The 12,669-nt window shown below is 39.7% G+C and overlaps 1 protein-coding gene across 1 annotated transcript in view; it reads right to left on the bottom strand.

The window, feature by feature from the left end:
• slc39a11 (solute carrier family 39, member 11) overlaps positions 1 to 12,669 on the bottom strand; it is a 177,168-nt gene that overhangs the window by 6,403 nt on the left and 158,096 nt on the right. The window contains exon 6 of the mRNA XM_008291075.1: positions 1,447 to 1,516. Within this exon, the coding sequence (XP_008289297.1) occupies positions 1,447 to 1,516 (70 nt within the window). The remainder of the gene's footprint in view (positions 1 to 1,446; positions 1,517 to 12,669) is intronic.

The following is a 12,669-nucleotide window of genomic DNA, read 5'->3' as shown; positions in this document are numbered from 1 at the left end:
ACCTTTAAATATTATACCTGCTGAACATGCAGGTCTGGTCATTGCTAGCACATTGATGTTCGCAGCTTTAAAGAGCTGCTTGCATGTTTGCTTTCTTAATAATCTTACTCTAGCCCACCTTCCAGTTTTACCAGAACAACACCAGCTCTTTTATTTATTTTTTTTATTTTTCCTTTATTTAACCAGGTGGGTTAACTGAGAACAAATTCTCATTTCCAATAACGACCTGGCCAAGAGGCAGCACAGAATAGAAAATACAATAAAAGGAATACATCCATTAAAAAAATAAAATGAAATAAAATAAATAAATAAATCAATACACAAACAAAACATAACAATTAAAGGCTTAAAGATAAAATACACTAAAAGCAGGTACAGGAATCAGTAAGTAATGCCTTCATCATATTCTTTTGCCACTCAGACTGACAATTTTGTGGCCACCTGTGAAACCTGAACATTTCCATCATTATTAGAGCAGCTATCGATCAGTTTCCATTAAAACGCCTCCATATCACAAAAAATACATTTTAACCTCTTGGATCTCAAACTGTTTGGCAAACAAGTTACTGGTTTCATGGTGCCGAAAAGCAATAAGTGACAGAACAAAGGGTTAGTTTGGGGACTTCTTGACAGTGATAGATCATCCCAACAACAGCAGCAAGCTAATTAACAGAGATGATCTAGAATTTATAAACTTACTCTGACTTTCCTGATAAAGAGTCAGAAAACGCTGCGATAACAGACCTATTTAGAAACCAGATTAATTAGATTTCTTCACAATTAGGGAAGCCAAACATGGCGATAGTGAACACACTCACTTCATCATTTGCCTTCTAACAGCATAATGGGAAATTAGGCAGTCATTGCCTCCAGTCAGGCAGCTGGTGGACTGGACGAGGTTTGTTGCTAAAACCATTCATTTCAAATTACTATAACATGTCAAGACCCTGTGTTTATAAAAGTAGTCTCAGTATAATTTATCCCTGCTTTCCTCATTCTCTTTTATCAAATGCGTCCATAGAGAGTGCATGATCTGTTGCTGTAAAGCTCTGCAAGGAGTTCAATCTGTACCTACAGTACATCGATGTTACCACTAGATGTCAGCAGCATGCAACACAGCCCAGTTATAGACACAGATGGACAAACTGACCATAATCTTACAGTAACCTTTAACACACGAAACCAATCAGAACCATCTTTACACTGAACCTAAACCAAACCATTTCAAATTCATATTTAAAATGTTTTTATACTTGCGGGTGAGACAGTCCTGGAATCCATAATTTTGTCTCGAGCTAAAATATATAGAAATTTTTAGTCAATAACAAAATCCACAGACAAGTCTGCCGGTATTCATTTCTCACTTCAAAGTTTAGAAAGATGGTGTTTTGGATAAATCCAGATGTGTTCTGTGTGTACGCTTGCCTGCCCTGATATTAGTCTTACCTGGCACTCTCGAAGGTAGCAGATGGAGTCTTTCCTATGGCTCCGAAACCGACCCCTACAGCCAAGCCCTCTGCAGAGAGACAAACACACAGACAATTGTTAGTTTATCTGCTTTTGCCTCTCTGTTACATCAGAAAAAAAGAACTCTTTAAGAGAGAGGAAGGATGAAAGAAGAAATTGTTGGCAAACTGTGGACTGTAACACAATAAGTGAACAAATCGATGTGGGCTGAAACACATACTGAGAATGAAAAACACGAGGCTTGTCTTCTCAGACGGAACACTGTGATGTACTCACAGCACAAAGTCTGCGGGGGTTTCAGGTCCAAAGCACACACCGTATTCTTTTATGTGGTCTAAAGTCAGGTTTCTACCGATGAAACCTGCTATACCAATGATAAGGCACAGCATAAGAACCACTGACAGGTGAAGTGAACAACATTGATTATCTAGTTACTATGGCACCTGTCAAGCGGTGGGGTATGTTAGACAGTAAATGAACAGTCAGTTCTTGAAGTTGATGTGTTGGAAGCAGGAAAAATGGGGCAGTGTAAAGATCTGAACGACTCTGACAAAGGCTAAATTGTAATGGCAGGACGATTTGGTCTGAGCATCTCTACAACAGCAGGCCTTGAGCGTGAGTGCAGTGGTTATCAAAGAAAAGTTATCTTAAGTAGTCCTAGGAGAGACAGCAGTGTGATGCTCTGGGCAATAAACCTTGAGTCCTAACAACATGACATGTACCACCTACCTACACATTGCAAGGCAGCAGTGCTCCCTGATGGCAGGGGCCTCTTTGATAGGATAATGTGCTCAGCCGCACTACAAAAATTCTTCAGGAATGGTTTAAAGAAGATGACAGACATGATAGAAATGACACCTTGAAGGGTTCAAGGTTTTCACTCGGCCTTTAAAGTCCCCAGATCTCAATCCTATCTAGCGTCTGTGGTGGAAGTCTGATCCACGGGGACCAAACCTGGCAACATCCGGGATTTAAAGGATCTGCTGCTAACATCTTGGTCTGATAGGACACCTTCAGAGTCCTGTAGAGTCCAGGCCATGATGGGTCAGAGCTGTTTCGGAGGCATGAGAGGAATTCAGTTTATGTGCGCGGGCAGACCTTGTGGAATGTAGACTGCAGAATGAAACATATTTGCTGAACTCCTGATCTAATACCGACAAGGAATTAGATTTTGTGTTTACCGTGAGGTGCTGGGAATTGTCTGCTTGAGATTCTACGGTTATTGTACATTTTCATATACTTCTTTCTACAACTGCAATTGCTAAGTTAGAACGGCACAGAGCTGTACTATGAGGGACTTCTATGATTGTGACTGCTGTGTCTAGAGGCTGTCCTTATTCTTTCTGTGCATACTCTGCACTCCCTGAGCAGCATCAGTCTCCTCTGATGTCCCATTTGTCTCATTCGTTATGCCTGTCACGTATACTTAAAGTGCTCACCATCCAAACTGAAACTGAAAAGGTCACAGAGTGCAATGTATCTATGAGTGTATTTGTGTGTTTGAGAAGTATGTGTGTTTGCGCGTACGTGAAGTCAGATCTACAGGCTGCTTTGCATTTCAAACCAAATAAATCAGACATACGTTCTTACGCCTACTTCAAACACTGACGAGCAGTCACGTCCTGTCATGCCATTAACATGTAGGTTTCTACAATGCTAAAACATGCTAATTTTCCGTTCGCTCGTTTTTCACGCCTAGCATTAAAAACAAGATAAGAGCGAGCATCAAGGAGTACGTTGTGCCCTCAAGTTGTTTGCGCAGTGGTTTAGTCATCATCATCTGGAATTACATGTGACCAAATGATCAAGTCCCAAAGCGCTGATAATCCTTCATTTAACAAACACTTTTCTTAGCCAAGAGCTTATTTCAAGTTTTGTAGTTCCATCCTTTAAGTTTGCAGACATGGCATATGAACTTGTTGCTGTTAGCATGTTTGCATGAGTACACACATTATCACATTTTATCACTAACACACAGGTAAAGGGTTCAGCAAAAATCGTCCTGAAAAGGCCACTGATTCACTCAGTTTCACTTATAACCAGAAAGGTTGTGTACATGGCAACAAAAAAATAATCCAGCCACAACCATTAGCCCATTCCTGCATTGTAAAATAAACGGATAATAAACTTTACTTCACTTGTCTCTCCTGATATCAGCTCATGCCTATTCCACTCCATATGTGTCGGTTTCAACAGTTCATTGGACCAGAACAGATGCGTGAATGGACTGAATCTGCTCGAGTTCAGACCTCGTCCACCCACGGGTGTATGGAAACAGACTCACAAATACTCAATGAGCTGAAATTAAACGAATGTACATAAATTAGGTAAATCAAATAGAAATACTTATTTTTTAAATGTTTATTTTTTTATGAGCAAGAACTGAATGTTTGCATTTTGGCTTTGCCAGTGCAATACTGGGGGCTGTCTCAGTCTGTTTAGCAGCCCAGAATGGGTCAACAGTTTCAATGGGAGGGTCCACATGCATTAAAGTGCTTGTGTGACTGAACTGGCTGTTAAAAAATAGAAACAGAGAAACTTTGAAACACAGACAGAGGGACTGAGACTTCACTCTGCTAAGGACGCCATTACTTCACTTGATAATTCCATAGCCAACAGCTGGTGCTACTATATTAGGCTTGTATTCCTGTTTAAAATCTTGCATATTGCACCTTTAATGAGCATTAAGATGCTTCCAGACAAACAGACTAAACACTTGTGCTGTAATTTACTAGACATGGATGGGTGGTGTTCTGTTAGCATTGGTATTGAAAAGCACCATGCAGGCATCTAAATGGACGTCTAAGTGTCTAAGTGTCATTTGCTGGTACTTTTAACCTTGTTCAGGACTTTTAGGGTCTTTTGGACCCCAGGCCATTTGGTTTAGGTGACAGGTATTGTTTTTTTTACTTTGAAGATTTTTTATTCAATATTAAAAGAGGGACATTTGTCATGCATATGGAACCAAAAGTATGTCAACTTGTCAACATGTTTTTAAAAGATAGTGTAAAAGTCTATGATGGATACCAACAAATATTTTGCACATATTTTTTCTTGTAGTCCAATGGACCCCAAAAGACCTTCTACGTATGACAACATGAAAGTCTTGAATAGGGTTAAATGAATAAAACAACATTTTCCCAATCAATGCTTGTTTGTTTGCTTGCAATATGCTAAAATACCCCATGATCATATGTTGATGTTTTAAAAGCTCTTTTCAGATACATGACATTAGTGTCGTCATCAATCTATCAAAGTGACAACATTCTGTCATTAAAGACATTGCTCACTTTTAGGTTTGTGTTCTCTATAGCTTTATTCAAATAAACCCACCACAGTGATGGAGAGAATCCTGGTATGCACACAATATTTGTCATACATGTAATGGTATAATGGATAACAACACACTATTTAGCAAAAGATTAATAATTATGCCAATAGCAAGATTATCAAACTGCCCAAATCAATGAGTTTATTTATGATTTTTATAAACTCTGAAAGTTCTGTCCATGACAATCCACCAACTCCTTCACTGAGAGAACCTGAGGACAGCAGCTGTAGGAAATGATTTAATTGCAGTTGATAAACTGTGACTGTGTGTGTGACAGCTCACCTGTCTGATGTGAAGAAAAGTACAGTGTTGCCTGACGTTAGACCCTGATTGAACCTGTTTCCACTTCAGGGACAATTTGCAATCTTAAGTAATTAATGAAGCTACTGCTTTTGCTTGTGGATAAATGCGCTCAGCTCTCTCTCCTTGGAGACGCTCATGTAGATGCAGTTGCTTTCTGATGCTGAAGGTATTTAATAAAGTCAGGAGAAAGGAGAGGATCTCCTCCGACAAACAATGGAAAGCAACAAACCAAACTTCAGCTCCTGTTAACCTTCTGTCAAAAACCTGAATTACACGTATTGGTACTGGTAAGTCACATTAACCTTTCCTGTTACCTGGATGTGAAGTAGTTGTGCAAACTGAATGAGAAATGTGTTTTCTTTCTGTTTTGTGTCTTTTGTGCCCTCTGTGATGCTTTTAGACCAATACTGTAGACTAAATGTGGAATAATTCTTCCCTAAATCACTTAACCCAACTCAAATTATTCTTGTCCTTCTGTGAATGTGGCGGTGGCTTGTACCATGTTGATAAGGAAATGTTTCCACGTCCGACCCAGTAAGATTGACTCAGACGGTCATTCAGACATGAAGCTGACATGCTCAGTTGCCATCAGAGTAATGTTAATCAGTGCAGCTCTGAAATGAGCTTAAGTTAGATAGGGAGGGTGCTTTAGAAGATAATCTAAACTAGGTGGTTACAGAATGACAACATTACTACTTAAAGCTTTAAAATCAAGCAATGTAATTAAATGTATAGAAACAAGTTCTCCAACCATGCAACAAAATGAAGTGTCACTACAAATCAATGCAAAGTAACTCTCACTGATCACTTGTGTCTTATAATAAATCATTTCTAGGCCAATGGCTGAGATCTCTTCCAGAACAACAATGCCTACACCCATAGGGCACGACGGGTCGATGAACGCTTTGATGAAAATTATATATATCTCATACTGTGGCCTTCAGAGTCACCAGATGTCATAGATTCATAGTTTTTTTTCCTCAACAGGAGAACACAGATATGTGATTTGTAGAGCAGGAGAAAAAAATCTATGTAATTTCAATTGTACTTATTCATTTCACTCTCTCACACACGCTAAATGCAGTATTAATAGCCTACACCAAGGTGCCCTTAACCATGGATAGAAGACAGAGATAACGATGAAGTAAGGACAGAATGAGCGATAAAAGAACGACTGGAAAGACGACACGAACGGTAAGAGAGTACGAGATCAGATGGCCCTGCAGCTGTAGACTTCGGGAGCACAAGGGACCCCTCCATCACAATCCACTGCCTGTCATTACCTTTGATAACAATGCACACGGGTTCTAATTAACTTCCCACTGGCCTATTACAGACATACTGTTGCGCTATTATGGGGAAAAAAGCACCCTTTGGGTACGCGGTGGGTCCCCTTCATTATCCGTCTCAATCCTCTGGAGCTGTCTGGACTGCCACGGGGCCAGTCGAAAGTATGTGCACTGAAAAACCTTCAACTGAGTTTGAATAAAACATGAGCTGTGAGCGGTTCAGTGTTTGCCGTTTGGCACAGCTAGCCGAAGGCTGGGGGCGCACTCCGAGTTTTTTAAATCAACTGATTTAAAGAGGTTCTTTTGTTCCTCTAACTTTGGCAATGCTAAAGAAACTGTATCACGTACTTTAAACATAACTCTCAGTAACATCCCTGATGCTGCTACCTGCCTGACCTTTTCAAAAGGTAAAACATCAGCAAGAAAAACAGTTGTATCGTCTGATTTAGTTTTTATTTTTTGGCTCAAATAAGGGTTTTCCAGCAACAGCTGCTCACCTGTAGCACAGCTGGAAATGTGAGCTGGAGGTTTGGGAATGTTTTGCAAGTCCACTGAGCTCAAAGTTTTTCTTCCAATACAGAGTCCAGGGTTAGCAAGGGAGCACTAAATACCCACACACCTGCCAGGTATTACTCACGAGACTCGTTTTAGTGTCTCAGCGAGCCTCACATGGCAGTTAAATTCATTTCATGGATTGTTACAATACGGGGAAAAATGAAATCTTCCTGGCTTCAGTTGCAGCAACCTTTGCGGAGCAGACAGTAGAGGCGGAGGACGCGTCTTCAGACAACCATATATTCAGCCTTAGTAGGAAGAGTCACTACAAATCAAGTGTACTGTAAATATAGAATAATCAACTTTACCCTTTGACGAAACCTTTCCCCATGCACAATAGGTCACCCATTGGTTTGATGAGCATGAAAATAACATGAATCATATGCCATGGCCTATAGAGCCACCAGGTCATGCAAAGGCAACCCCTCTCCTCCACCATCAGACACTAAATGACGGGAAATCTTTTTGAAGAAGGGTGTTCATCCCTCCAGTAGAAATCCAGAAACAAAGGGAAACCATGCCAAGGAGCAGTGAAGCTGTTTTTACTGACACACTTAAAGAAGTAGGCAGAAATCTGGAAATACTGCCTCCCTGCTTCATTTTCTTCCAACTGTATATTGGTTAGTATATGATGAGTAAATACACCATAGTTACACAGCAAATTTCCAGCAATACTGATGGAGTGATGAAGAGCAAAATCAGTAAAAGTCTGATTAAGTTCCAGCAGAGAAATGCTGGTGCCACTAGCAAACACTTTGGAAAGACAGCAGAGGAATGCAACTCTGTTTTCTAAAAATGATATTTCTACACAAATGAACTTCAGTGTCACTTACCTTTTGAAAGAAATGGAATTTTGGTATGAAACAAACATATTTTGTACTAAACGGCAAGACCGTGACATAATGCGAAACACTTTCAGATTGAAAAGAGCTACAACGAGTCATGTAAAGAGGTAGGAGGAGAGGATGGAGGCAAAAGTCAACAGCCAGACCTGCCTTCGTGTCTCATGTGGAACCTTTACTTTTAGACCTAACCTTTGTTTTCACTCATTGTTTACTTGTGGTTTTTAAGTTGTTGTTTAACTCGGTTTAGGCACCAAAACTACTTGGTAAAGTTTAGCGAATTATCACAGCTGGCGTTAAAATAAACGCTTTTTACAGCATGTCGGAAGCTTCCCCTCCCCATCTAATAGAATATTGGTTGGCTGAAAGGGAGTGACAATACAACAAAGGAAGGGTTCAGTGAAAAGGGGCCAAACCACAACAAATCCAAAGTTGAGTTTTATGTTTTTTTTTGATAAGTGTTTATGGTCTACTAGTTGGTGGCAAAGTGGTCCAACCAACAGCCCACTAGTAATGTCATAATGCGACTTTGAAGGTTGGCCCATAATGGTTCTGGCATGAAAATGTAGTGGCTAACTGGGCCAAGCCACAGGAATTGTTGACTATTATATCGCAGGCACAGGTAGGTGCACATGTTTGCGATTCAAGATGGCGGACAGCGCAACCTCAAGCCCTGTGAAAACTCAACTCGTAGGTACGGTAAGGTAAAATAAAAACTTCATTAACAACCACCACCAAGCATCTATTTCTACCCCATGGTCCACAAAAGTATCTCTAGTTCCTTATGATGACCCATGTAAACTCTTCAGTGATGTTTAGCAAGACAAACCAGTTTTTTCTCAAAAAGTAGAAAATGTGGTATGGCCCACTTTGGCACTCAGCAACAGGTAAGGCAAAAGTCAAACTTAAATAAGTCATCACAAAGTGTTGAGTGTGGACAGTGTTGAAACATCTTTGGATGCATATAATTACTCTTCTGACAACCACAAATTTTTTTTTAGCAACACAGAATTTTGACCCCATATTTCTCTAAAACTAGTAAATGTAGTTCGGCCCACATTGGCACCATCCTCCTCAAAGGGTAAAAACAGAAACACATTTCTAACACTTCACAATCAAATGTGATGTGGAACCAAATACGATTCCCTCAAAAGGTAACCGAGAATGCAGTTTTTTTTTTGGGACTAGGGATAGGTGGGAATCTAACCGCTCATGTTTAGTTCCTAACCCCTCGACTCTCAGTTTGGCCCAGGTTGAGAAGATTCTTAATGCAGTCAGGTGTGAATCTTCAATTCTGGTATGGCAGCAACGACAAAGGTTTCATGTTGTGCTGTGTGTTTTTTGTTGTTGTTGTTTTTTTATTCCCAGGAGGAAACTCAAGCTGGTTTTGGGAGAAATGTGTGCACCTTGTTTTGTATGTGTTTTCATGTGTGTGTGTGTGTGTGTGTGTGTGTGTTGTGTGTCTGCATGTGCACAGCAGCTGGTCCTCTCCAGTTCCTGCTTAATGTTCTATGCTCTTTTAAGCGACACTGACGATACTGCTGCTGACAGGTCATTGTCACAGCAGCCACTCATTTCCATTGTACCTTCCTTTAATCTCCACCACTCACCCACTGACACACTCCTTTTTTCCCCACTGAGCTGCTACTCTCTCTGCTCCCTCTTCTGTTTTTTTTTATTTTTACTACTGCACCAACTGTGAGGTTTTACTATTTTTTCCAACATGTGTTCTGTTTTTTGTTTTTTTGGTTAAAATGTTTGTTTCAACCACATCTAAGTCATGCTGTGTTTTTTTTTTCCTGCTGCCTTCATTATAAATAACAAGGTGACATTTCAAAAATACTAATATTCTACTATAAAAAAATAGAAATTGCTTGAGGTAAACGATGATCTAATCCCCTACAATACTCAGCATCCAAAGAAATGTAATTAGTGGCAGCTCATCCCTTACATTTAGAGAGACTCCAAAACATAGTTGCCTTAAGAAAAATATACGACCGTGCGCTGGATGTTTCATCTTTGGCCCTGATGATAAATCTGCTGTAAAATTCAGTAAACGCTCAATGACTTTGCACGGTAAATTCCCAAATAGTGCCTTATGGTTTTTAATGATGTTTATTTAAATTTGTTGCTGTCTCTGTTGGCAAAATCCAAAAATGGCTCCACGTTTGACTGGTGTGTGGATTGAATCAGAATCATGTACATTTCTAAGGCACTTATTCAATCAGTGCTACAAGAGAATCAGGCCATCTTGTAATAGAAATATCTCTACTCACTAATTCAGTTTCATTTCTCCCACTTTGTCAGCCTCTCTTTGATTGTTGATATTTAGCTAATTAGCATATTTAGATACAGATAAGCCAAGAATTCTTCTTCTTCTTTTTTATTTTTTTGGCCTTTTTGCCTTTATTGGATCGGACAGTCGAGAGAGAGAGAGAGACAGGGAAGTGGAGGAGAAGAATGGGGGAAGGACTTTCAGCAAAGAGCCATGAGTGGGATTCGAACCCATGACCGCTGCGTCGGGGACGATAGCTCCTATACATGGGTCGCCAGCTCAAACAGTTGAGCTTCTTAAAACCAATGCCAACTTTTGATTTATACTGACTTTTAATTGGACTAATAGGTTTCTTCTGGCTGGAAATGGCATAAACACTAGACAAAAAACAATAAAAAATTGTATTAAACATTTTTTTTTCTCGAAAATATAATGTCAAAAATTATTCATACATCTTGAAATTGCTGCAAATGTTTTTTGGAAAATGCAGCCTCGATACCATTTTAAAAAATTACCCTCTTTTTTCCCCCCCTACGTTCTACAGCATTCTCATACACTATAAAAAGAGAACCGCTGATGCAGTAGTTCTTCAGTCATTTAGACAAATGCAAGTCATGGCCAAAACCGAAGAGTTTAGCAAGCTTGTGATTAGGGTCCATCACTAAGCGACAGCTGAGCATGGTGGCAGCACAAGGCAGGGGACGGCTAATAAGTGACATCCAAGTGTAATACTCTTCTGTTAACAGTCATTTCTACCCAGAGGTACCCTATTAGTCAAATATAAACTTACTATAAATCAAATATAAATCAAAATTTGACATGGGTATCAACATCATCCTTCCCTCCATCCTCCTTTTCCTCATCCTGTACAAGAGTACAAACATGCTACAGACACAAAGGAAGAGTATTCTGCCGATTGGTCCCAGCCACTCTGTTTGTGTCCTATTGACAGAGCCAGGATGACGTACAAACATCAAACACAGCTAGTGGAATGTGAGTAGGTATTCATAGAATTCAATAGAAAACTGCATTAGTTGAGAGTGACTCACTTTACCTTTAAGTTGCAATCATTCAAGCTCAACACTTGGTGCACAGATGTTTTCAAAAAACCTTCCAGCACCTCAAAGGGGTCCAATCCTGCCCTTCCCTGATAGGCATTTAAGCTAAAACATGTGCAGAAATGTTGTTTTGCAGCGATGTTAGCCTTAGAGCAGTCAAGAAAAGGAAGAGTGTTGTGCTCATAGAGTGCTGTGGTAATGCACATCATGCTGAAACTACCATGTGAGCTACTGAAGTACAGGTCATAAAGACATCTTTTGATGGCTCAAAATCCAAAACATATTCAGTTTAGTACGATACATGACGCATAGATGCAGTAAATCCTCACACCGGAGAAGCTGGGACCAGAGAATGTTTGAAATTGTTGCTGATTGAAATCATGATGATTAAGTTTCAGTAAACTGACTTGTTATTATAGTTCTAGTTTGGTTTAAGTTAAAGAGAAGAACATGATCAATTGTAATCCCTGGATAATTCGTACAAGTCCCAGGCTTATATTGTGGTATTTTGGATACTTACAGATTGTTTTAATCCTTATTTATTGTAACAAAATATGTTCATGGTCACTATTTTGTAAAAGCTTGCAAAAAACCCACAATACCGCTCAGTCAAGTTTACCTGGTCAAGAATATCAAAAACTTCTTATAACAGTCTGCCTTCAACATCAATGACATCTTGTATTTCCAAAGAACCATCTATGATATTCCTGGTTTTTTCTTATTTTGTCCAACCCAACTGTTAGTTAGCAGCTGTCACTGATCCATGCCCATCAATCACACTAACAGGGTCCAACCTAAATGGGGGGGGATAAAGAACGGCCATCAATCTCCGTCTCTGTCTCCATACTGTCAAAGTGTTCATAGCCTCTTTGAAGATGTTATTATGCAGCTGTGGTTTGCGTTGCTGGAGAATCTAACGCCTCCAGCATATGAGCCTCTATTCCCCCCAGGGACAGACAGGTGTCATATCACTCACCGCTGAAAAGGACCGCACTAAGTGGCAGCTTTTTTTTTTTTGTTTTTTTTTTGTACTGCACTGAACAACAAATTACTGCTCAATATCGGAGTTAAAGTCGAACATAGATTTTGATGTAAATAGATTTCTTTCATCAGCCTGAAGCACTAAATGGGGTTATTACAGAGCAAGGCCCTCAGTGTTTGCAGCTCACGTTAAATTACATGATTACCTGGTGAAGAGACACTTCAAAGAAACCAAACAGGTTCGTCTTATTGCAATTTTAAGCATTAAAATGACACACAACACCGAGATGCAACAGGAGAGCAACGACGGGAGTAAAAAGAACATCTGCTTCGGAAAGAACAAAGTAATGTTATTAATCTTGCATATTTAATCAGATGAGCATAATAACACATTCCCTTAAGAGATAAGTACATCACACACGACACAGAATGGTCCTGAGAGCTCAGAGCTGTCGCTTTTCATGAGAAATTGAAAGTTGGGTTTGAACAAGAGAAAAAAATAATAAAACAAATGTCACCATGCAGCATCTGTTTGAAGTTGTTTGCTGTGGGGTCCAGCTGAGGGATT

Source organism: Stegastes partitus, unplaced genomic scaffold (genome assembly GCF_000690725.1).
Source record: "Stegastes partitus isolate 25-593 unplaced genomic scaffold, Stegastes_partitus-1.0.2 Scaffold714, whole genome shotgun sequence".
Lineage (NCBI taxonomy): Eukaryota > Metazoa > Chordata > Actinopteri > Pomacentridae > Stegastes > Stegastes partitus.
Note: the sequence above shows the minus strand (reverse complement) of the source record. Positions and strands in the feature narration are given on the sequence as shown.